This window comes from Typopeltis vanoorti, chromosome 11 (genome assembly GCF_054136105.1).
Source record: "Typopeltis vanoorti isolate ZY-2024b chromosome 11, IOZ_Tvanoo_1.0, whole genome shotgun sequence".
Classification (NCBI taxonomy): Eukaryota; Metazoa; Arthropoda; class Arachnida; order Uropygi; family Thelyphonidae; genus Typopeltis; species Typopeltis vanoorti.
In genome coordinates this window covers 20,381,010-20,408,607 of record NC_143559.1, presented here as the reverse complement: position 1 = coordinate 20,408,607, position 27,598 = coordinate 20,381,010, and the positions used below count along the sequence as shown (strand labels likewise).

The following is a 27,598-nucleotide window of genomic DNA, read 5'->3' as shown; positions in this document are numbered from 1 at the left end:
TACGTGTGTAGACAAAAAAGGGAAGGGATGATCTGGGATCAAGTAAAAACAGTTGGATTTGAAGAAAGTCCTAAGATAAATAAGGAGAAAAAGAAATAGCTCAAGTTAAGTATGGAGAAGTCACATCTAATGAGCGGTATCAGTGAAACTTGTTATAGTTCTAGGAATGAGCTGATGTTTGTATACAAATTCTAGAATGTAAGAAACAAGACAAACAACATAGTTGTATTGACTGAGACTGTTCACACAAAACTTTTTGAAACAAGTGAGACATGGTTGGATGAGGATGACATCATGACAGGAATACAGATGGAAGGGTATGATGTGTTTTTTTGAAGATAGAAAGAGTAAAAAGGGAAGTAGAGTGCTACTGAATAAAAAAAAAGAGTTATGTCCATACAACAAAAGTAGAGATGCAAGAGGGAAATAGTGGCAGTGGTTTGAGATAGTATGGTGTGAGATAGAGGTGAATAGAATGAAATACTTAGATGTCATAAATAGACCTGATAATGTGGAGGGTAGTGAATATGAAATGTATAAGAAAATTAGCCAAGCAAATAGGAAAAGGATGACCATTATAGGCAATTTTAATTATGACAATATAGACTAGGATGATAAGATAGCAACTGGGAGTAAAGAAATGAGTTTCTCTAGTATTTCAGGAACAACTACCTCAAGCAGTATGTAACAGAGGGCACATGAGGATTGAAGGTCTTGGATTTGAAAAAGCATTATGCAGGCAACACAAAGAACAGGCAAGGGTGACTTGGTTGGTAAATGTAGCAAACGTTCAGTATGAGCATCGGCTAGCTAATGAAGTCAAAAAAAAAAAAAAAATCCTAGCGAGTTCTTTCAATATATAGCAAGCTAAAAAAAAATGAATGATTATGGAAAGATAACACTGATTGGAAAAAATGATATAAGAACAACTGTTATAGAGGATATAGTTAAGATATCTAATGAGCAGTTCATAAGAGTCTTTCATTCTTGTGAATGTGACATCATGGAGAGTTTGAGGGCAGTTGATGAGGAGGAGACTTGCCTGTAAGTGAGCAAGAGAAATTGACCAAATTTGATATTAATAAAGCTGTGGGGTTTGATAATGTATCACTATGTATTATGAAGGAATGTGCCAGGGAGCTGACATTTGCCTTGATATATTTGTTTAATATGAGTCTTGCACTCAAAAGGAATGGAAGGAAGGCAAGATTGTGCCACATCATAAAGGAGGTGACAGAACTCAAGCATCAAATTATAGGTCTCACTGTGTGTCAGTTGTGGTTAAAATGTTGGAGAGGCTGGTGAGAACCATGATCCAGAATTGAATTGATAACAGTGGTATTATCTTTGATGGACACCATGGATTTCCTAAAGGGAGGTCAATGTTTTAGTAATCTACTTACTTATTACAATAAGGCGACAGCTTCATTGGACAAAGGAGATGGATATTCAGTAGTTTCAAATTGAGAAGAATTTGAATGTGTTTAAGGCAAGGTATGATGAGCTGTGTGTATGACAAAAGGAGCTTTATAGATGAGTCTTTTACTCCATGGGGTCTTAGGATAATAATAATATATTAAAAATATAAGATATGAAAAATATGATGAGAGATCTGGGAGTGGTTGTGGTAGATAAGGACCTGAAATTCAGGGGCCACATTGCACAAGTTGTGAAGATGTCACATCAGATAATGGCAATCATATGGAGGACCCTGACATGCAGAAATAAGGAGGTTATGAAGTCACTGTATAATGCATTGATCCAGTCTCATATGGATTATTGTGCATAGATTTGGTCGCCAGGTTTTCATGATGATGAGGATATGTTAGAAAAGGTCCAGAGAAAATTCCCAAAGGTAGTCAATAGTTATTGGAATGTAGAGTATGAGGACAGATTGAGAAAATGTAAATTGTAAAGCCTCGTGAATAGGAGGAGGGGGGGGGGGGATATGATTGAGATGTATAAGCTGGTCAGCGGTTGTTTTCAGGTTGACATGGAAGAGTTTTTTTAATAGAATGTGAGATGGGGATAGAACAAGAGGCCATGACTGGAAACTGTATAATGAAGGTGTGAAAAGAGGAGTGAGGAGAAGGTTCTTTGCATGGAGAGTGGTTAGTGAGTGGAATGCATTGCCTGAGTGTGTTGTGCTTGTAGGCACATTGAATCAATTTAAGGCACAGTTGGATGAGCATTGTGTGCGATAGTGTACCTCCTACAATGAGTCTCTAACTCGAAGGGTCAGATGTTAATAATTATAATAATAATATATAGTTGTGTACTGCATCTTTTACTTCACTGTGTTTTCTTAATATTAGTTGCGTCCATGCAGCTCCTGAGATGTAACTGTTCTTGTCCTGCTTACTACCATTTCCTCCAAACTCTACTGATACAATACTTACTCAACATCTTCTCTGTATCAGTTATACTGTCTTCACTCTAACAATTCATGTTTTTCTCTTTCCTGTACACTTGATCATCAGCCATCTCATTCAACAAAATACTCTCCAAATACTTCACACTCTTTCCTATACACATTCTTTCTCATGTCAGATTAGAAGATTATCTAAATAATGGATAGCTTAACAAGATGAACAAGATGACGTAACATTCTGAGCACTAATAGAGTGTTCTGATCAAGTTCTTCATGTCAAATTAGTCACAAGTAACCAAAATTCACTTTCCTTGCTGTTGTCTGCTTACCTCTGTTGGAAGGCTATAAATTTAAATTCAGTGTGGATTTTATAAAACTTGTTCTGGCTTTGGAAATTTATTAGTTATCCTTAAGATCTACATGTCTTGACATAAAATTATTGTGGTACAACTGAGTAAAGGTAATCATCTAGTCTAGAGCAAAGACTGGTTAAAATTTAATCAAAATTATTATTATAATTACACAGATTCCTCCAGGGAGTCCAAGGACTAGTGCATTCAACATTTGCTTTTTTTATGTGTCTCTTGCTTTAAAGTTTTGTTCATCTGATTAACTCACATGCAATTTATTCTTGCTACTCTAGGAATGCTGAATGATATAGTATTAATCATCTGATGAGTATACAGAGAGATTGTAGAAGAGAGTGTAATGAATGATGCAAGCATGGGATCACACAGGAAGTCAGAGGTAATGTGAAAGATGAGGAGAGTGGTGTGAATGGAGTACTTAATCTTCCTATAGTGACCAATGATCAACTGGGTTGCAGCCAGTCATATGAGAAAATCTATGTGGAACTACAAGGCCAATGATTATGAAAAACTTAGCAGACAACTGAGAGCCATATCATGGAAAATATATCTGGGTGAAAAGGAGAGAAATATTGCTTGGGCACTAATGAAGAGCTATTTAACACCAGTAATGTTTGGGTGTATTCCAAAGGTTGAAAACACTAAATAAGGTAGGAGAAAAATAGATGAATGAAAAAAGATTAAACATGCATTATGGAAAATGAAGGCTTTATATGGAGGAAACAAAAGATGAAGGTAATGATCAGTTACATGAGTACTAAGAGATTATAATAGATTTAGTTTAATCCTTTATCCCAGTGAGAGCAAACAAAGTTTGCGCCTGAAAATATCTTCAGGACTAAATATAGGGAGATACAGGGTTAGAAGTGCCTGGTATCTTGCTCCACCTTTGCCACGAGTTGCCTTGGTGTTGCACTACTTACTGGATAAGATAGTATAACACTATATTTAGTCCTGAAGATATTTTCAGGCGCAAACTTTGTTTGCTCTCACTGGGATAAAGGATTAAACTAAATCTATTATAGTCTAACCTAGTGATAAATAAATTTTCAACATCTTTCTCTAAATCCAGAGTAATTTTTAAAAAAGGTGATAAACCTTTTGGCAACTCCCATAGGCACAGATGACTTGCTACTGCTTCTGCCTGGTATCTCCAGCTCTGGGCCTGGCTCCCACTGAAGAGACCTCAATAAAGGTCGAAACTAGTCTGGGTAGATGGCCAATCCCTTTAATGCATAACAGTATACATATCCACATAGGAAATGTGTTTTGCATTATGGGAGATACTGGGTTAAAATTGCCTGGTAGCTTGCTCCACCTTTGCCACGAGTTGCCTTGGTGTTGCACTACTTACTGGATAAGATAGTACAACACTATATTTAGTCCTGAAGATATTTTCAGGCGCAAACTTTGTTTGCTCTCACTGGGATAAAGGATTAAACTAAATCTATTATAGTCTAACCTAGTGATAAATAAATTTTCAACGAGTACTAAGAGAAAACAAGGAAGGCGACTCATTTGGTAAGAACAGCAAAAGTGCAGTATGAGAAGAAATAAGCTAATGAGGCCAAGAAAAATTCTAAAGATTTCTTTCTATATGTGAGAAGTAAAGAAAAAATTATTATGGGAGGATTGTGTTAGCAGATGGAAATGGTAGATTGGTAATGCTGAAAAGGATATAGTTGAGGTATTCAGTAAGAAATTGAGTTGGATATTTGATCCTCAATGAATGCAACATCATGAGAAGCTTGAGTAAAAAGGATATGGTAGACTGATAAGTAAGTGAGCATGAGGTGCATGAGGAATTAAGTAAACTTAATTTTTATGGTAAGCGAGCCAACACCTGATTCCAGTTTGAGACCAATATTAAACAGAATATGGATATGTAATTATGGATTCTTCAGCAATCTGCTATTCAAATCAAAAGTTTTATGTGGTTATAGAGAGTTACTGAATATCAGTTAAATAAAGTGTTATAAAAATTTGAATTTTTACTATATGAAATTTAGTAAAGACCCATTTAGGTTTTCAGTAGACCGTTTCATTTATTTTAGCATGGAAGAATGTGAAGCATTATGTAGCAGATTAGCAATTATGGTAAATGGACAGTTTCGATGCCTTGGCTCTACTCAACATTTAAAGTCAAAGTTTGGTCAAGGATATACAGTCATCGCAAAATTGCCACGAGAAAATTCTGTAGATCCTGATGCTTTGCAGCTTGTTAAGAACTACATTCAGAATGCTTTTCCAGGGTCAGAACTAAAAGATATTCATCAGGTAACAGTTTTTATTTTACACTCTTTTTCTTTCATTTTGCATTTTCTTACTAGCAAAAAAAAAAAAATAATAATGCACTAATCATTTGAATCCCACCAGCTCCATTAAAAACAAATAGTGTTATTTTAGTGGAGTAAATTAGATGTAACATCATATTATTATTATTATTTTCTTGGACATCTCTGTAGAGCTAATGATGCATTTTGGAGGCCCACACTAATCATTATTCATACAATACCTGTCATACTTCTCCTTGAATTCATTCAACGAAAAGCATTCACATCTGACTCTGGCAACTCATTCCACTTATTTACCACTCTCCAAGGAAAACATTAAAGTCCTCATACCCTTACTAAAGCCATACACAATTTCCAGGAATGACCCCTTGTTCTCTCTCTGCCATAAATTGAAAAAAATCTGTCAGTTTCATAGAACTCATTTAATAACTTATGTTTCTATCAGATCCTCCCGTTTCTTTCTATCAACTATCTTTTGTACTTACAGATCTTAAGTATATCCTCATAGGAAGCATTCCATAGACTTGTCACTATCTTAGTCACCACATCATCCCCAGGAACTTAAGTAATCAGATCTACATGCAGTACAAATATGACCATAATGATACTGGGTTAGATTTGAAAGGGGATATTCAGTTGTTTTCAGGTGTTGCAAAGTTAGGAAGAACTATGAGAAGTAGAGCAAATGTTGTGACTTTACAAGCCCGCCTGGGTGGCCAAGTGGTTAGCTCATCCACTCTCCAGCCAAAAGGCTGCAGGTTCAGATCCTACCATGGGCATGGATATTTGTGATTGTCTGTGAAAATACTAGTGGTGGTGGTGGGCAGTAGATGACGAAGCTCGCTGTAGTTGGTGGAGATGGAGAGTTGTAGAGTAGGTGCCCGCCCTCGATGAGTCTTTGGACTCCTTGGAGGTGTCATATAATAATAGTAATAATTTCAATAGACTGAGTGAATGGGCAAAGGAGCAGGATTACAATGTTAGGTTTTAAAATTTGGAAAACAAAGATGGGATGTAGAGTTTAAGCTTGGTGCAGATATATTGGAATAAGTGGAGGAAATGATATCTGGATGTGATAGTGGATAGGTATCTACAGTGCAGTATATAAACAAATCCATAATCAAATATCTTTGAATAAATTAATGTTTCATAAAAATCTAAAAACGTCTTGCAATTTGTCAAAGTTTGATCTGGTTTAGTATATATGGGCTCAGCCAGATTAGTAAAAATGTCATTTCTCTCTTGTGCAAAGTACTCATAGTCCACCAGAATATGACTAATGATATAAGACAGGTGTTGCATTTCTCACACATAGGTGGGTCATCAACCGTGAGTAAATAAAAATGTGTGAGATGACTGTGGCCTAGCAAGAACAACTTCATCTCTTCTGTTTCTACATTGACTAGACTGTCAATGCTTAATTTCAGGCTTAACTTTGTGCAATTTATTGTCAGTGCTTCCTGCCAAGAGTATTGCCATTGGATAATTAACTTTGATTTTATAAACTGGGTGTAGTCAGTATAAGGGACTGTCAAACAGTATGTTGAAAAAGTATGAGCTGATCTATCAGCTGCATATGAAATATCACTTCCCTTAATTCTGATGTGTCTAGGAATCCATTACAATCAAACATCAAAATTAAGTGTCTTTATTTTGTACAAGAGGTGTAGCACCTCACCAAGCACTGGGTGTGTATAATTCCACACCCAGTGCTTGGTGAGGTGAATTATACACTAGAAGGAGATAACTGTAAAGAATTCAGAGCCGTATAAATTGTATATTTTGGTATGAGTTTTCTTTGATATGCACAAGTGCGCGCTGAATGGCATGCAATTCTGTTGTATGATTACTGCAATTGAATAGGATTTGGTTCGAGATTGTAATGTCAGGACACACATCAGTATAGATGTGTGGAAAATCTGTATGCTGCTCTGCGTGCATTGAACAATGAAGGTAAACAGATGAGGATTTGTGAGGCTTCTGCAGTTGACAAAGTGAGAGGTTACAGGATGGGGTGCAAGCCTGCAATGGAGGAATGCTGTTTTCCTCCATTACTTTGGTGCAAGTACAATTTATGTTGTACTTGCACTAAATGTTGTTGACAACATTTTATCAAAGATGACAAAATGTTGTCAACAGTCATACAAATAGCTTTAATAGTCTCTTTAACATGCATAACAAAAGAATGCATGGCAGTCTGACGTGTGTTATACAAGACCTCCCAATGTAGAGAAAAGAGACTAGTCCATTTAGGATGATCTGAAAGGAACTTTATTTTTAGGGCATATTTTTAGGGCATAATTAAGAGACAAATGTTTTCATGCAAGTAACAGAAGGGGGTTCATTTGATTCAACATAAAGACTGAGTGGATGATGTGCAAAAAGCACTGGTAACTAATTGGATATCCTGATGAAGGATCAGGTCCAACCACCAGAGCATGTTTTCCCTTGCAGAACTGTAAACCTGGGCTCCATAATCAAACTTTGAACATAAGAGTGTATGATGAATGCAGAGCAAGAAACATTGATCAGCACCCCATTCTGTAGAGGATAAAGCATGGGGGATGTACAGTAGTTTTTTTTGCACTTCTCCCAAAGTTGACAAATGTTGTGTGCATTATGAAACTTATGGATACAAGAAAGAAAGGATTGTGTAAAGAAAGTTAGCTTTCTGTCAAAGATGAATCACAAAATCTTGACCTCTGAAACTATGGGGATAATATTTTTTTTTCCATTCCTAATTCAGGATTGGGGAGGAGAGCACGTTTCCAGCAGAAGTGTACACAGATAGTTTTTTTTCTGTAGATAATCTGAACCCATGAAAAGACACGATTGACAGTTTGTTGTGGTTGTCCTTCAATGACCCTCATGTTACAGAAGTAACAGTAAATTGTGAAGTTACAGACATAAAGGCAATTTCCTACTATGGGAGGAAGCTGTTCGGTAACTGAGTTTACTTTAATAGTGAAGAGGGGCACACTTGAGGAACCTTCCTCTTCTTGGTGATATAGCTGAGATAATGTGCTTCCCACTCGGATGTGGAAGACAGCTGGATAGAAAGTTCTTAATAAAAACAGGAAGGTACTCTTCTCTCTCTCAGACCAAGATTAAACATGTCTTTTAATATGCCATATCTCCAGACTGTGTTATATGCTTCTTTAATGCGTCTCATACATGTTTCTAAATAGACCAAATGGTCAAGGGTGATCGGCATCTATGAAAGAAATTGTGTACTGGAAAGAAGTTTGTTGCTTTCTCAGTACCAGAGAAACAGGTGCTGACAACATTGAAGAACCTTAATGCCAATATTGGACTGTTGGTTATATCAGATATCAGCCCATCTATTATGAGAATATTATGTAAAGGGAATTGACAGCTCCTCTGATGAAGCTGTTTAAGCCTTAGTTCTGGAAAGGTGCCCCAGGGAGAGAAAAAGGGCAAAATAGTTCCATTACATATAGGAAGTTTCAAGACAGAAGATGCAAATTGTATACCAATCAGTGTCTCAGAAGTGTTGTACTGGAGAAGTTGATAAAATACAGAATTGAGGAATGGGTGGATTGAATATATGATACTAATACTCAAAAAAGGACAGCATGGCTTTATGAAGGGCCTTAGTAATTTGCTCCTTTATCCACTCAAACGTCACTTTATAATGAAGTGACATTTGAGTGAATAAAGGAAATGGCTAGTCAGTGATACTCCTGGATTGCAAAGGCATTTAAAAGACACCACATGGAACTTTGAGCAAATAGAGATGGATAGGAAGGTGATGATTAGCATAAAATAGATTATGGACAAACATTAAATAATAGTATATAGGAGAAATGAATTCAAGAGAAGGTGAGCGACTATTGTATCACAAGACTCAAAATATGATGTGATCAGCTGCTGTTTAATTTGTACATCAGTGATATAGAAGTAGCGATAGTACTCAACACCGAAAAAAAAAAAAAGAAAATACACTTCTTGAGTGGAAGGCAGTTTCAAGTAGTTATGTGGGTACATTTCAAAATGGAATTGATGATATGGCTATGAAACCTATGAAACAATTCTTATTGTTTATGACACCTCCAAGGAGTCTGAAGACTCATCACGGGAGGACACCTACTGTAGAACTCTCCATCTCCTCCACTTCAGCAAACCACTACTACCAATCATCCACATCATGCCATCTACCGCCCACCACCACCACAACTAGTATTTTTTGTCTGTATGCGGGATGAAAAACCCGAGTTTTTGGGGGAAGAAACCTTACTACTTCCATATGAGATCTGCTAACTCATCTTCAATTGAAAAAGTCCATATAAAGATTCCTCCCATCACGACGGGAATCAAATTTAGTCTTTCTAATCGAGGGGCGCAATGTACCATCGTTCTTCCAATTGCACTACAGAGGTGATGAAACCTATTTGTGCCTATATCCCCACAGAAGGTTCTAAGAAAAGAAGTGGAGGAATTTTTTGAATCATTAGAACAGCCAGCTGGCATAAAGAAAAGGAAAAAGTGGTCTTGTTGGATATCTAAACAGCAGAACAAGAAATGAATCCCACCAGGTATGTAGGAGTGTTTTGGGAAAATTTGAAGAAAAGGACAAAGCTCTGTCTAAATAGCTGTTGGATTTCTGATCAGAATATGGACTATTCATAACTAATACCATGTTCCAACATAAAGATGTGCACAAATTCTCATGGAAAGAAGACAAAGAAATCAGAAAAGCCTTGACTGTGTCATTGTTGATAGTGATATATTTATGCTGGTCAGGATACAAAAGTGTAACAAGGATTTGAAATTAGAAGTGACCATCACTTAGTTCTAAGTATGATAAAAATGAACAACACATTGAAAAAAAAAACAGTAAGTAAGAAAGTTTTAAAAAGAAGTTGAGCAGCTTTTGCAGGTAAATTGTACTCAACTATACAAAAATTAGTGAATATAAAATGAAATGGTTTGAAAATAAGAACCAAACCTTGGAATCTCAGTGGCAATCTGAAGAAAACATTGATTGATTCAATGTTTACTACATACCTAGGGAGGTATGTGGTGAGCTTGTCTGCATGGATAGAAAAATAAGAACACCATGGTGGACCCAAGAAGTTAAAGAAGCAATCCTGGAAAAGAAGAAAACATACCAAAAGTTCTAGCAAATAAGTCATCAGATGTCCTAAAAGAATACAGAGAGCTAATGTAAGAGAGCTAAGCTATGTGTTAAAGTAGCTAAACAAAAGTCATGGGAAGGAAGACTTGGTAAAAATATAGAAAATAAATTTTGCCAGGAAATTGGCAAAAGGTTCTGGAGGCTGTTGAAAAAAGTTAGAAATGGAGGTAAAAAGTACTGTAAAAGAAATCAAAGATCATAGAAAAATGACATAAAAACTAAAGGTAAAGGTATTGTAGATGTCTGGAATAATTACATTGAAAAACTGTTAAATGAAACAAGCAGTGATAAAACAGTTGCAGAACATTTTCAGGAGGAATGCAAACAGGCGTGCATATCAATACTTGAAGTAGAAAAAGCCATCAAAAATTTGAAATGTGGAAAAGCAGTTGGAGTAGATGATATTTGACTAGAAATGCTTAAATATGGAGGTTCAAAATTTCTGCAGTGGCTATACTGAATTCAGAGAACCTGGTCAGAAGATAAAATTCCCTATGATTGCAGTACAGCTCTCATAGTACCCATCTATTTAAAAAAAAAGGAAAATGAATAAAGCTGAATGTGAGAATTACAGAGGAAAATCTCTATTATGTGTTTCATGTAAGATTTATGGAAGGATACTTGAAAAGAAGCTGAGAAAAATTGTGGAAGAGAAACTAAGAGAAGAACAAACTGGGTTCAAGCCAAATTGCAGGTTGTCAAAATAAGATTTTCCCTTTACTACAAATAGTTGTGGGAATATATGAAAGGATCTATGCAAAAGTTGGCAGATCTGGAAAAGGCATATGACAAGGTGTCCAGAGAAAAGCTTTTCAAAACACTACAATTATAACATGTTGTCTATATTTAAGCTGTAAGTCAGCAGTTAAAATTGAAAAAAATACAGGAAGATATTTTGATATAAAATCAGGGGTAAGACAAGGATGTACATTATCTACATTCTTATTCATCATTTATATGGATCGTATTATGAAAGAAATCAGGGATGGCATTAAACCTGATATTAGAATTGGAGATGTCAAACTTAGCTCTTTGCTTTATGCAGATGATGTATAAACTGTGCCTAAACACATCCAGTGCAAGTCTCCAGGGTTCTCTAACTAAATTGCACAATAACTGTAAAAAAATTTGGTATGAAAATCAGCAATAAAAAGACCACTTGGATTATGAAAATAGGCAGGAACGTAGATAACTTCAGCTGCATTCTCAATGAAGAACCTATAGAACAAGTAAAATATTTCAGCTCTTTAGGCATAGTGTTTAGTGAAGATGGCAAATTAAACTTGGAAATATGTAATAGAATAAGCAAAGTTGGTATGCCAGTTAAATAAATTTACATGGATTAAGAGAGAAACTAGCATTATACAAGAGAGTGTTCAAACCGTTTTTCTTATGTATCTTAGAATTCGGTTAAAAATAAAGCACTTGGTTAAAGACTAGACACCACAGATATGAGTTATGAGAAAAATTAGAGGAATGAAGATATGATATTAAGGCAAGAACCATATTAAAAATAAAGACATTAAGAAGGAACTTGATATTGTCATTCAAGAATGTGTGAATAGAGCTCTAAGGTGGTATGGCTACTTAAATAGAATGGGTGAGGAAAGATTAGCAAAGCAGGTGTTTGATGCCAAGATGGCAGGAAAGAGACCTAGTGGAAGACCATGGTCCAGGTAGAGTGGTCCAGTCTGAGGTGTCTCAGAAGCACAAAGTGTTGGATAACATCGGAGTGCTGACAAGCAGCAGACTAATTTGGACGAAAGTTGTTGATAGAAAATCAATAGTAATGTCAACTTAACAACATAGTGCTGTCACAGTGGCCTGAAGAGCCCTCAAGGGTACATATCAGTAAATTGATGATGATGATGATAATGTGATACAAAAAAATGATTTAAGGGAAAATATTCAGCTTTTTATTTGATGATGCAAAGATAGGAAGAGTGATAGTTAATGATGATGATGCAGAGATCCTGCAGGTTGACTTAAATCAACTGCAGTAATGGCAAAGGATAACAGCTGCCAGCTTAATATGGCCAAGTATAATGTCATGAGTTCTGAACTGAAAAGATCACAAATTGTGTACTACATTAATGGAAGCGAACTGCATGAAATTCATAAAGCCAAGGAATGAATACAACCACTCTCAAACCAGTGGTTTGGCTACACTGTGTTGATGATGTGTTTTCTATTTGGCCACATGGTCCAGACACATTGGATACATTTTTAGTGCATTTAAATAGCCAGAGCCCTAAAATCCATTTCACAATGGAACAGGATGCTAATGACTGTCTACCCTTCCTGCATACATTAATCACACTGCTTCCAGATGGTTCCTTATCTTTTTCTATTAATAGAAAACCCACCAAATACAGGAAGATATTTAAACAGTCACACCATTATCCAACTCAACAGTATGGTATCTTAAAAACTCACAGAGCTAGAGCTATTTGTTCCAATGACAATGCTGTTACTGCTGAACTCATTCACTTATGTCACAGCTTCTTAGCCAATGGTTATAATCTCCATAGGATAGAAAAAATACTAAATGCTCCCCAGAAATCCTCTCCATTGCCTACCACACAAGACCGCAGCAAAACTCTTACCATCCCATACATTCACGGCACATCTGAAAAGATATCTAGTGTGTTCAATAAATATCAGCTATGCACTGTATTTGAACCTTATGTCAAATTGGCAACTCTCATCTGTTCACTGAAGGACAAACTCACTTCTTTATCATATCCAGGAGTTTATGAAGTGCCCTGTTATTGTGACTGGGCTTACTATGGACAGACAAGAACTGTTGACATCTGCCTTTGTGAACATAAAAAATACATCCGGCACTATTGTTATTATGGCAAGCCAGGTCTTTCAGACCATGCCTTGGATCCACTTCACACAGGATCAATTGGATCAACTGCAGTTGATCCAATTGATCCTGTATAGCAATTTTGTATAGCAAAAATGCTATATAAAAGTCAGAGAGATTGTTTTTGGAATCAACAGAAGCTTTAAAACATACTCCAAACCTCAACAAGCGTTGCTGTATAAATTTACCAAAAATCTGGGAGACAGTCATTTTAAGACTGAATTAATATTTGTTTTTCTTTTTTTTTTTTTTTTTCAACATAAATGGTGTTGAAACATATCAAAAATGTGGTGTATGGCATGGAGAAGGCGGGAATGAGTTTGCAAAATTTAAGGTACCTTGTGGTGTACCACAGACACGAATTCTTGGTTCACGGTTATTCAGTCTTTGCATTAGTGATACTGGAAAGGAATTGACAGGTGACATACAGCTATTTGCTGCTGATTGATGATGATGCACTGATTGACAGGGACATGCAACACTTGCAGAAGTATTTAAATAGGGCTGGAATCATGAGCATGTGAAAATGGTTGTCAGTTTAATGTTAGTAAACAAATTTACACACTTTGGTGTCATGAGATATCCAATGGTATATAATATTGGAAGAATTATTCTAGAAGAAACTGATCAGGTTTGGGATCTTGGAAGTTTCAGGCAGAAAGGAAGTTCAAGGGCAATATTGCAAAAATTGTAAATATAATTCAGAGAATAAGTGCAATGATAGAACAAGGTCTGATGTCTAAGGAAGTCATTTTGCCTCTTCACAAGGCCTTGATACTACCTCACTTTTGGACTATTGTACATAGGTCTGGTCTCCTTTTTCTATGATGGTTTGGGCCTTTAGGCTTGCTTCAATTGCCATGCTTCAGCCTTGTTACTCAGTGTGGGACTCGTATACGTATAACACTATGTGTATTCCTTGATGATGGAAATTTGACTTTTTGACTTTGTCAAAATATTGGAAATATTAATTAGATTTATTGTAGTTAATATTAGTATATGTTGTAATTTCCTTAAAAAAACTAAATTATAAATAGTCAACGAATAAGCCATCAGACAGTTTACCCATATTACTTTGTAAACTTTAATAACAATATGCTTAAAGCTCATTTAGGTAAGTTTTTCTTTTTTCTTCTCACAAGCTCTAAATCTCATTAATTATTCAGGATTATTTGACTTTCTAATTTCTCCTAGTCAGTTATTTATAGTAATGATGATTGTTTTAGTATCTTCTCAGATTTTCTTTGCTTCGTTCCATTCGGTAGTCAGATGGTTATTTCATTTTTCGTATGAAGACAGGATATATATTGAACTACAGCTGGTGATTATGAAAAGCTTAAGAGACATCTGGGAGCTATAGAAAGGAAAGAAGAGAGTAGAGGAAAGGAGGTGGATGCTGCTTAGGCAATGATCAAGAGCTATTTAACAGCAGGAATGTCCTAGTATATTCCAAAGGCAATAGGGATAAATAAGGTAGGAGTTGAATGAATGAATGAAAAGATTAAGCATGAAACCTGGAAGAAGAAGAAGGCACTATGGAGGCAACATGGTGAATGTTGCTAATAATCAGTTGCTTGAATAATATTAATAATAATAGTTGGCTAGGAAAGTGACTTAGTTGACTTTAATTACAGGAATGTAGAATGGAAGGAGGAGATAGTGTATAGGAACAAGGAGAGTGAGATTGATAAATATCTTAAGCAACTAGAGGCTTTAATGTTTTGAATTTGGTAATAACTTCACAAGATGTAGTTGTTAATGAGGTATTAGCACTACTGCCAGTTTGTGAGAGTGATTAGGAAGTGGTGAAACAAGAAAAGCTTACTGTCAAAAATGGATATATGGACTTAAAAGGAGGTGATTATGGGAAGCATTGTAGTGAGTTAGCATTAATACATTGGGTAGAGCAGAAATGATGTTTGACAGTGCATGAAAATTCATAATGCAGCATCTGAAACAAGCAATGTATAACTGCATACCAAGAGTTAAATGAGTCAATAGAGTTGGAGTGAGATGTATGAACAGAGTATAAGTGCAGGCTAGGAAGGTGACAAACATGGTAAAGAAAGAAAATGTGCAGTATGAAAGAAGAGTGGCTGGTCAGGCCAAGATCAATTCAAGGGAATTTTCTGCTATATATATATATGGCAAGCAAGAGAGTGACAGTTGCAAAGGATATAGTGAAATTATTCAATGAGCACTTTATCAATGTATATCATACTATTGTAAATGATGCTGTGTAATATATAGAAGGGAGGCAAATGTTAGGAGAATTGGAAGTGAAAGAATTAGAGGTGTATCAGGTGTCAACTGGGTTAGATATTAATAAGCCTATGAGAATGGATGACATATCACCATGTTTTCTTAAGGGATGTACACAACAGTTAACTGTGCCCTTGACCTGGTTATTTAATGAAAGTCTTGCGGTGGGAGGGGTTCCTAAGAAGTGGAAAGAAGGCAAAATAATACCAATCCACAAGCATGGTTCTATGACAGAAGTTTCTGATTATAGACTAGTCTGTATAACTGGAGTTATAGTCAAGGGGTTGGGAAGATTGGTTAAGAATAGAATACAGGATTGGGTTGATGGACATAACATTCTTTATGATAGTAAGCATGGATTTGTAAAGGGTAGGTTTTATGATAGCATAACAGGTGTGTTACATAAGGGAAAATCATATACAGTGATATTCTTGGACTGACTTTGCAAAAGCATTTGATAGATTACCACATGATAAGTTGAAAGCACACTCCAACTCGACATCACACCACAGTTAAAGATCAGTACTATCAACATAAGAAGCCTGAATGGCAAAGAAATTGAGCTAGCTGAGGAATTAGATAAGTACCAGATTGACATAATAGACATCTGGAGAGATTGCTGTTCTGAATGAGTCAGTGTGTGTCCCAGGGAGGATGGCAGCAGAGGTGGCCTCTTGTGGGAATGGGTACTTGGGAGAAGGGGGACGACATCAGGTAACACTGAGCCCAGTGGAGTCTAGAGGGGATAATGCTGGGTATATAAACAACAGCATTTATATGTTTTATACTACTGCCAGGAGTATCTGGAATAAGGGAGAGGAATTGGTGGTGCAGATAGCATCAGCCTGGCCAAAAATTATTGGGATCACTGAGACGAGGTTGACAGAAGAGGATATAATAACAGGAATAGAAGTCTCTGGGTGCAGCATTTTTCGGCAGGATAGCAAGGGAAAGCGTGGTGGTGGTGGAGTACTGCTTATGATAAGTGGCGACCTATTTCCTCTAAGAGTGGAGGCTTTGGAAGGCAGTGACACTAATGATTTTGAAAGCATATGGTGTGAGGCAGAGGTGGGCAAGACAGGATATTTAGTGGGCTGTTGCTACAGACCCAGAAGCACAGAGGGTGGGGACCAGGAGATGTTTAGACAGTTGAGTTTGTCAAGTGCAAGAAGAATGACTGTTATGGGAGATTTTAACTACAGTAGTATAAATTGGGGAGAGGAAGATGCATGTAGCAATATGGGAATGGAATTTTTAGAATTCTTGAGGGACAAATGTCTTAGGCAACATCTAATAGAGGGAACAAGTGGTTCAAGAGTTTTGGATTTGGTTATAGCATCAGAAGAGTTGATAATAACTGAGATGACATCTCTACCACCAGTTGGAGAGAGTGACCATATGGTTTTGACTTGGTAAATGAATAGACGTGCAGGAGTATCAAAGAGAAGGGAAGAACGTATGTGGAATTATAAAGCAGGTGATTATAATAGTCTCAGACATTAACTTGGGGAAGTTTCAGGGAGGGAGGAATTGGAAGGCCAGGATATCATTAGTGCTTGGGAAATTGTGAAGGAATATTTGTTAGCAGCAATGGTAAGCTGCATTCCACGAGCGAAGAAGAAGAAGAAGAGGACACAATTTGGAGTAAAGTGGATGACAAACAATATTAAACAGGAATTGCATGCGAAAAAGAGACTATGGAAGAGATATAAGGAGTCAGGTGAAGAGAAGATGTATGAAGAATATAAGACACAGGCCAGGAGAGTGACTAGTATGGTAAGGAAGGCGAAACTGGAATATGAGAGGAGATTGGCCCTTAGATCCAAAGAAAATCCTAGGGAATTTTTTAGCTTGTGGCTGACATTGTGGAATAAAAATGGGAATAGAGTGACTGGTGCAGAGGACATAGTGGAATTGTTCAATGAACACTTTATTTCAGTATTTCATCCTGGAGGAGTCAGTTTTAATACTAGAGGGATAGGGCAGGTTTGAGGATTAGCGGTACAGGAGTAGAGTGTGTTTCAAATACTGAGTACTCTGGAACTGGAAGGTATTTCACCATGAGTTTTGAGAGAATGTGCTAGGGAACCGACAGTGCCTTTGACCTAGCTTTTCAATGAAAATCTGGCTGCGGGAAAGGTGCCCATGGAATTGAAGGAAGGTAAGATAGTGCCATTGCATGAGGGCGGTAGCAGACTAGAAGTGTGTAATTATAGGCCAGTTTGTGTGTCATCAGTAGCATTCGGCAGATGAGGGTAATGTTATCTGTGAGAGTCAACATGAATTTGTGAAGGGGTGCTCTTGTTTTAGCAATATGCTAGCCTTTTATAATAAAGTTACAAGAGCATTAGATGAGGGAAAGGCATATACTGCCATTTTCTTAGACTTAGCAAAGGCATTTGACAGGGTGCAACATGATAAGCTGATATTTACGTTGCAGCACATGGGTCTCGATGTCAGATTAGTCAACTGGCTTCAGAATTGGCTGTCCAATAGGTATCAGAGAGTTGTGTATGGTGGGGCAGTTTTAAGGAGGTAGACGGTTACAAGTGGGATCCCACAGGTCTCGGTACTGGGACCTATGTTGCAGACTAGAAGTGTGTAATTATAGGCCAGTTTGTGTGTCATCAGTAGCATTCGGCAGATGAGGGTAATGTTATCTGTGAGAGTCAACATGAATTTGTGAAGGGGTGCTCTTGTTTTAGCAATATGCTAGCCTTTTATAATAAAGTTACAAGAGCATTAGATGAGGGAAAGGCATATACTGCCATTTTCTTAGACTTAGCAAAGGCATTTGACAGGGTGCAACATGATAAGCTGATATTTACGTTGCAGCACATGGGTCTCGATGTCAGATTAGTCAACTGGCTTCAGAATTGGCTGTCCAATAGGTATCAGAGAGTTGTGTATGGTGGGGCAGTTTTAAGGAGGTAGACGGTTACAAGTGGGGTCCCACAGGTCTCGGTACTGGGACCTATGTTGTTTAACCTTTATATCAATGACATTGTCAGCGGATTGCAAGGAGATATTCAGTTGTTTGCAGATGATGCGAAGCTGGGAAAGATTATTACTAATAGTGTAGATGTGGTAGCCCTGCAAGAGGATTTGAATAGGCTAGATAGATGTGCAAATGAATGCGGGTGTCGATTTAATGCAGCAAAATGTAAGGTCTTGAGGTTTGGGACACATCGATGGGACGCTGCTGCATACTCTATGGAAGGAGTTATACTGGATGAAGTAGGGGACACGAGATCTGGGGTTGATGATTTATACAAACCTGAAATTTAGGGGACATATTGTAAAGGTGGTGAAGGTAACACGGTGGATTGCTGCAATAATGAGGACACTGACCTGCAGAGATAAAAGGGTTATCATTCCGTTGTATAAGACTCTGATCACACCCCACTTGGACTATTGTTCTCAGATTTGGTCCGAAGGATTGAAAGGGGGATAAATTAGCCGTGGAAAGGGTAAAAAGGCAGAAAACAAAGATAGTTTCAGGGCTGTACAATGTTAGTTATGATGATCGGCTAAGGGAATGTGGACTGCAGAGTTTGGTGGATAGAAGACGGAGAGGTGATATGATTGAGACTTTTAAACTGTTGAGAGATGGTTACAGGGTTGACACTCGGAAGTTCTTTTGCTTGGTTGAACAGTGGGAAGGAGTGATGACAAGAGGCCGCCCCTGGAAGTTACGAAACTGTGAGCAAGAGGGTGAGGAGTGGTTTCTTTGCATGGACGGTGGTTGAACCATGAAATGCCTTGCCTGATGGAGTGGTGAGTGCAAGAACAGTCAATGAGTTTAAGGAGTGGTATGATAGACTTTGTGTTTCTTGGGGGGGGGGACCTCCCCTCGATGAGTCTTGATAGACTTTGTGCATTTCTTAGGAAGGACCTCCGACGACGAGTCTTTTGACTCCATGAAGGCCTGAATAATAATAATAATAATAATAATAATAATAATAATAATAATAATAGGGGTGACTGAAACAAAAAAGACAAAAACTGGTGAGATCTTTCTGAGTAATAAATACAAAATGTTATATTCAGGCAATGACAATCAAGGAAAAGAAGGAGTAGCCATAGTATTCAACACAAAATACGAGGCTTATCTTCTTGAATGGCAGTCAGTCTCAAGTAGAGTAATGTGGGCAAATATGAGAATGGGGAACTGGACAATGAGACTTATTTGTGCCTATGGTCACACAGAAGGATCTACTGAGGTAGAAATGGAGGAATTTTTTGAGGCTCTAGAGAAAGCTACTGACACAATGAAAAAGGAAAAGTTGGTCTTTGTTGGGGATCTAAATAGCAGAGTAGGAAGTGATTATCAGACATACAAAAATGTTTTGGGAAAATTTGGAGAAAAGAGCAAAGCTAATAATAATGGCAAATACCTGTTGGATTTCTTCTCAGGACATGGACTGGTTATTATTAACACCACGATCCAACATAAAAATGTGCACAAATTCACATGGAGAGAAGAGGCAACAAATAAGAAAAGTCTTATTGACTATGTTATTGTTGATAGTGATGTTTTCTCCCTGGTGCAAGAGACACCAGAGGATTTGAAATTGGAAGCACCCACTATTTAGTCTTGAGCACAATAAAATTGAATTTAATATTGAAAAGAATGACATGTAAGAAAGTTTTAAAGCGAATAAAAGTTGAGCAGCTCTCAGATGTGAATTTTGACTGAAATACACAAAGATTATTGAAGAAAAAATGAAAGAGTTTGAGAACAAGAACCAAACCTTGAAGAAAACCCTGATTGATTCAGCCAGAGAGGCATGTGGTGAGGTTGTCTGCAAGGATAGAAAAATCAGAACTCCATTGTGGACACAAGTTAAAGAGGCAGTGAAGGAAAAGAAGAAAGCATATCAAAAGTTCGTGACAAATAAGTCAGCTTGTGCTCTTAGAGAATACAGAGACAAATGTAAGAAAGCTAAACACTGTGTAAAACTAGCTAAACAAAAGTCATGGAGAACTTTGGCAAGAACATGGAGAATAAATATCAAGAAGGTGGTAAGATATTCTGGAGGTTGTTGAAGAAGCTTAGAAATGGAGGAAAGAGTGCTGTAAAAGGAGTTAGAGATGATAAAGGTGACATGAAAACAGGAGAAAAAGATATCCTTGAAATATGGAGTAATTACTTTGAAAAATTGCTAAATGAAACAAGCAGTGATAGCAAAGTGGTAAAAAAACACCCAACCGGCATACAGTCAGGAATACATATCCATACTTGAAGTAGAAAAAGCCATCAAAGGTTTGAAATGTGGAAAGGCAGCAGGAGGATGATATTCGACTAAAAATGCTGAAGTATGGTAGTATAAAAGTTTTACAGTGGCTGCACTGCATAGTTCAGAAGGCCTGGACAGAGGGACGAATTCCTGATGATTGGAGTAGAGCTCTAATAGTACCCATATATAAATAGGGAAATAAAACTGAATGTGGGAATTACAGAGGTATTTCGCTACTGAGTGTTTCAGGAAAGATTTATGCTGGTATACTTGAGAAACGGTTGAGAAGAATTGTGGAAGAAAAGCTTGGTGAAAAACAAGCTGGATTCAGGGCAAATAGAGGCTGTCAGGATCAGATCTTCACTTTATAACAATTAGTTGAGAAAGCATGGGAATATAACAAAGAGCTGTATTTAAGTTTTCTCGATCTGGAAAAGGCATATGACAAGGTGCCAAGAGAGAAGCTATTCAATACACTACAGTTATATGGTGTCAATGGGATATTATATCAAGCAATACTTAGTCTTTATTTGAGTTGCAAGTCAGCAGTTAGAATTTAAGGAAGTACAGGAAGATGGTTTAATGTTAAATCTGATGTGAGACAAGGATGTACATTATCCCCTCTGTTATTTATTATGTATATGGATCACATTATGAAGGAAAGTGGTATAAAACATGATATCAAAATTGGAGATGTTAATGTCGGCTCTTTGCTTTAAGCGGATGATGTCATACTTCTAAATAAATCCGCTACAAGTTTGCAAGATTCCCTGACTAAATTGAATAACTGTTGTAATAGATATGTATGAAGGTCAGCAATAAAAAGACAAAGACAATAGGTAGAATCGTTGAAAATGTCAACTGTGTTCTGAATGGAGAACTTGTGGAACAAGTAAAACATTTCAGCTAATTAGGCACGATTTTTAGTGAAGATGGTAAATTAAATATGGAAATAGACAACAGAATCAACAAAGCTGGTATGGTAGGAAGTCAATTGAATAAATTCATATGGAATAAGAGAGAAATTAGTCGGAACACTAGATTAGCTGTATACAAGACAGTGTTCAAACCAGTTTTAATTTATGGATCTGAGAGCTGGGTCAGAAGTAAAACACTTGACCAAAGACTAGAGACCACAGATATGAGAGTCCTGAGAAAGATTATAGGCTTGAACAGATAGCATCAATGGCAATATCATATTAAAAACAAGGATATTGTCAGTATCCAGGAATGCATTAGCAGACTAATCTCAGGTGGTATGGTCACTTGAACAGAATAGGTGAGGAAAGATTAGCAAAACAAGTGTTCTCTGCCAGGTTGGCAGGAAAATGACCCAGAGAAAGACCAAGATATAGGTGCATTGATACAGTAAAAAGTGCCTTAGAAGATGGAAATATAAGATCTGACAATGTTGAAGCCTTGACAGGTAATAGATTGATTTGGAGGAAAATTGTAGATAGGAAGTTAGTAATGATGTAAATTTTTCATGTAGTACTGTCATGTCCTGTACACCCCTTGAGAGTAAATGTCAGGAATTTGATGATGATGATGAAGTTGATGTACAAGCTGCAGAGGATGGAAATAGTATATTGATTAGATGGATCAAATATTGGCTCTCTGAACGATACCAGCAAGTTGTGTGTGATGGAGCGGTGTTTCAAAAAAGGAGGATAACCAGTGGTAAGTCCCAGAGTTCTACTCTTTGGCCCCTGCTGTTTGACTTGTATGTAAATGATATATCATGTGGACTGATGGGAGATCTTAAGTTTTTTGCTGATGATGCAAAGTTAGGGGGAATTATAAGTAGCACTGCTGATGTTATTTTCCTTCAGGAAGCTTTGAATAGACTTTTGACTTGGACAAAGGAGAGGAGGTTGTAGTTTTTACATTAATAAGCATAAGGTGTTTAATTTTTTTGTGCAGAATATAAGGCTGTGTACTATATTGACAGTATCATACTGCAGAAAGTGGATGAGATTTGAGATTTGGGAGTGATGGTACACAGTAGACTGAAGTGTAGAGGGCATATTGGAAGCGTTGCAAAGACTGCACATCATAGTGCTGCTATGATAAAAATTACTCTAACATGTACTGATAAGGAAGTCGTTGTGCCACTGTATAAAACACCAGTCAGTCCACACTTGAACTACTTACTCAGATTTGGTCATCTAGTTTTCGGTGGTGTGGAAAAATTGAAGAGAGTCCGGAGACCAGTGACTAAGACAATATCAGGACTTTGGAATGCTGGCTATGGAGAGAGGTTGAAGAGATGCAGATTGCAGAGTTTGATAGATAGGAGGAAAATAGGTGATATGATAGAGACATTTAAGTTATGTGTGGAATGTTCCCTATGAGGATACATTGAGGGTGTATGAATTGCAGAAGTTGGTCAAAAGGAGAATATGAGGGGATATGATAGAACAAATATTTAAGTTGTTTAAACTGTTTTATAGTATTGATGCAGAGGAAATGTTTCAGCACTTGGCTAGAGGAACTAGAACAAGAGTTCATCCCTGGAAGTTGAATAAAGATGTGATTAGTAGGGGTGTGAGGACCAAATATTTTGCTTGGAGAGTTGTGAATAAATGGAATGGGTTGCAGAGTCAGTTGTGAGTGCTTTGTTTGTTAATGGGTTCAATGAGAGGTATGATAGATTGTGTAGATAGTTTGGGTCTCCTGCGATGAGTCTTTGGACTCCATGAAGGTGCCCATACAATAATAATAATCTTATTATTGAATGGCACCTTCCTTTTCTTTTCCTTTTAATCTTAAGACTGGTTTGAGTGCTTGGATGTTCCAAATTTTATTTTTAAATCGTTATTGCTACTCCCTCTCTATGCAAGTTTATGTTTTTTACGTAGTATAATCTTTCTTTGTTCAGATGGATGAGTCTTCTTGTCCATTGAGTTTCAGCAAAACCCACAGTGGTTTGAATTTATCAATTTAATTTTCTCTAGTAATAATTTTCCTGGTTTCATTAGAGTTCAGCTGTTTGTTGCTGCAATATAAGAGATTTTTGTTGCAAACCATATAGTATATTTTACACTATTCCCATGTGGATGAGAATTGAATATGTGTTGACTACACTATAAGTGGTATAATAAATTTAGTTTAATCCTTTATCCAAGTGTAAGCAAACAAAGTTTGTGCCAGACTGAGGTGACGCGTGGTAAAGGTGGACCAAGCTTTCATCATTCCTTGTCTTAGTATCTCCCATAATACAAAGCACATCTCCTTGTGGACATGTATAATGCTATGCATTAAGGGAAGGGCCACTACCCAGACCGGTTTCGACCTTTATTAAGGTCTCGTCAGTGGGAGCCAGACCCAGAGGTGGTGATACTAAGGTGGAAGCAATGGAGAAGTCATATTTACCTATATGAGTTGCCAAACATTGTCTCACCTTATTATTAAATTACTCTGGATTTAGAGAAAGATGTTGGAAGTTTTTTTTCACTTGGTTAGACTATAATAAATTTAGTTTAATCCTTTATCCAAGTGTAAGCAAATTGTAAGCTTCAAGTGTAAGCTGGGTAGTGGCCCTTCCCTTAATGCATAGCATTATACATGTCCACAAGGAGATGTGCTTTGCATTATGGGAGATACTAGGACAAGGAGTGATGAGAGAGCTTAGTCCACCTTTACCACGAGTTGCTTCAGTCCTGAAGATACTTCAGGCGCAAACTTTGTTTGCTTACACTTGGATAAAGGATTAAACTAAATTTGTGGTAATATTATTTCTCATTTGAATTATATGTTTTGTTTAATCCTTTATCCAAGTGTAAGCAAACAAAGTTTTGCACTTGAACTATCTTCAGGACTGGGGCAACTTGTGGCAAAGGTGGACTAAGTTCTCATCACTTTCCTTAGTATCCCATAATGCAAAGCACATCTTCTTGCAGACATGTAAAATGCTATGCATTATGGGAAGGGTCACTACCCAGACCGGTTTTGACCTTTATTAAGGTCTCTTCAGCAGGAACCAAACCCAGAGGTGATACCAAGGTTGAAGCATTTCGTGCAACTCGTGGCATCTTTGCCACGAGTTTCCGAAACCGGTCTGGGTAGTGACCCTTTCCATAATGCATAGCATTTTACATGTCCACAAGGAGATATGCTTTGCGTTATGGGAGATACTAAGACAAGGAGTGATGAGAGCATGGTCCACCTTTGCCACGAGTTGCCCCAGTCCTGAAGATACTTCAGGCGCAAACTTTCTTTGCTTACACTTGGATAAAGGATTAAACTAAATGTATAATTTAAATGTACAGTCTAACCAAGTGGGAAAAAACTTCCAAAATATTTCTCATTTGGATCATTATTGTTATTACATGACACCTCCAGGTATTCCAAGGATTCGTTGCAGAGGGCACTCTACTTGCTAAATACCCTCTCCACTACTACTTAATTCTCCTACTACGACACTACTACTATCAATGCCATTTACCACCCATCATCACCACCAACAGTATTTTTTGTCTGTAAATTTTGTGTGTTCTGAATGCCGATTTGTCTGTATGCAGGATGAAAAACCTGATTTTCAAGGAAAAAGCCTTGCTACCTCCCTATGAGATCAGCTAACTCACCTTCAATTGAAAAAGCCAATATAAGGATTCCACTTGTTATGAAAAGAATTGAACTCAAGTCTTTTCCAATTGGAGGGTACAATGTTCTGCTATTCTTCCAATTGAGTTATGGAGGCACCATTAAGCTATCTGTTCATGAGATTTAAATGGCTCATTATGCAGCTGGCTAAATATCTCTGCTACATCTGTCCCTACAGTTTAGTATAGTAGTAACCTAAGAAGACAAATAGACTCCTACTGCCTCATTAGCATTCCCTTTAATCAAGATATTATGCTTATCGTGGCAATACTCAGTTGTTAATGTCCCTTTTTGTAAACAGGTTCTACATTTGACATACATGCTACATATGGTGCATTGTCAGTCCATTATGAACCCTATGTCATTAGTATGCAGTGGAGAAAAATATGTTGGTCAGTGTAACATTAGTCCTGTTATCATAGTTGTAGCATAGCATTAAATAAAGTTTTCTTTTAGTATTCTTATTTTGCCTACTTGTTAATGAAAATATGAGTATTATGGCTGGACTGTAAACATAGTTGTTAAATTTATATAAAATTAATTTTCATTTTTGAATTCTGCTTTTAGGGAATGGTACATTATCATATAACTAATACATCAGTAACATGGAGCCACCTTTTCACAATGATGGAAAAAGCCAAAGAAACACTACATCTGGAGGATTACTTAATTAGTGACACAACTCTGGAACAGGTTTTCTTAATGTTTGCTCGGACCCAAAGAATGGATACTGTTTATGTTGATTTCTGAAGAAAGACACACTGTGTGCAGGAAATTGCCAAGAAAGAAAGAAAGGCCTTTTTAAAAATAATTAATGGGGACCATACCCTTTCATGCATGGTTCTCACTTTCTTTGATCTTTCCCTCTGAGTGTCCAATTGTTTATCTTAAATATGCATAGCATGTAAAATTTAAAGTTCATTCTTATGAACTTCTTTCATACTGAGTAACATTTATTCTTTTCATTCAAAAGAAAGAATACCAAAACATAACTGAAGCTCATATACATATATATGATTCATTACTGTTATGTTATTTACAGCCAACTCTCACTATAGCAAAGAGATCAATCAAAGAAATTGTTTATGGCAGACTCGGGAGGGGAATTTAGATGGATACTTTGGCAGATTCACTCATTGAGCACAGAGTGAGTAATTATAATGGGGATCTCAGTTATAGTAGTACAGATTGGAGGGAAAGGGGAGAAAGAGGAAATGAAATTTATGCAGCTACTAAGAGATAACTACCTAAAGCATGTGATAAAGGACACCTAAGATATCTGGCAATATCACTGTAGAATTCGTTCATGAGCAAGGTAAATGAGGCTTGAAGTTGCTTGTAAAACACTATCGTGTTTGGATTTTAGAGATTAAGGGTTTCCAGTTTATCTAACCCTTAGCCCTGTCTACAGAACATTAATGTATTATATACACTTACAGCCTTTTGTGCATACGATTTACATTAAAAAAAGAAATAAAAATTGCCTCCAATAGAAGAAAGTGATCATACAGTCTGGGTGAATAACAATGTGAATTTTCAGGAGACTGTTGTAGAATTACAGACACAAACCCAAGAGAAAGCTTGGAGCAATACTAAGACATAAAAAAACTGAAAAGAAAGGATGTTAGCAGCATGGAGAATGCTTAAGGAGTGTTGGGGGGGGGGCAATATTGGGTTGCATACCAGCAGTAAGGAGGATAAATCAGGCAGGAGCAGAATATATAAATAGAATCATTAAGCAGGAGCCGGGGAAAAAAATGTTGAGAAAGTATAAAGAGAAATGTAATCAACAAGCTCATCAGCAGTGCAAGAAGTGACCAGCATAGCAATGAAGGCAGAACTAAATTAGCCAAAGGAAATTTAAAAGGACATCATAGAAGGATAACACCATGAAGGCAGGTGGTAGGGAGATGACATAAACAGAAAAAAATAGTTGAATTATCAAGTGATTATTTTTGCAAGACTGTATCATTCAAGTAGACAAAATGCAATGACTAATGTGAAAATATATGAACTTTAAGGTGTTTAGAATGTATCAAAATCTCAATATATACATTCATGTGACTAGATTGGATATTGCTCCATGTGCTATTTGAAAGTGTAAAAGAATTGACAGTGTCTCTGACCAGACTGTTTAATTTCAATGGTAGCATATAAAGGAAGTGCAAAGAGCAAGATAATTCCAATACAGATAGGAGGCTGCAAGACAGAGGTAGTAATTTATAACCAGTTATGATCTCAGGAATGTTTTAAGGTATTTGAAAGTAGATAAAGGACAGAGTTCACAAATGTGTTTTTGGAATATAATATTCTATGTGGATAGCAAAACTGTGTGAAGTATAAGTTTAGCATTAGTAATTTACACATCTTCTATATTCAAGTGACATTTCAGTTATAGGAAGTTGCTACACCATGAAATTGCTGGACT

General features: G+C 36.9%; 1 protein-coding gene across 1 annotated transcript in view; it reads left to right on the top strand.

Annotated features, from left to right (window-relative positions):
- Window positions 1-27,598, top strand: part of LOC150101354 (phospholipid-transporting ATPase ABCA3-like) — a 305,741-nt gene that overhangs the window by 231,163 nt on the left and 46,980 nt on the right. The window contains exon 14 of the mRNA XM_090400778.1: window positions 4,794-5,016. Within this exon, the coding sequence (XP_090256904.1) occupies window positions 4,794-5,016 (223 nt within the window). The remainder of the gene's footprint in view (window positions 1-4,793; window positions 5,017-27,598) is intronic.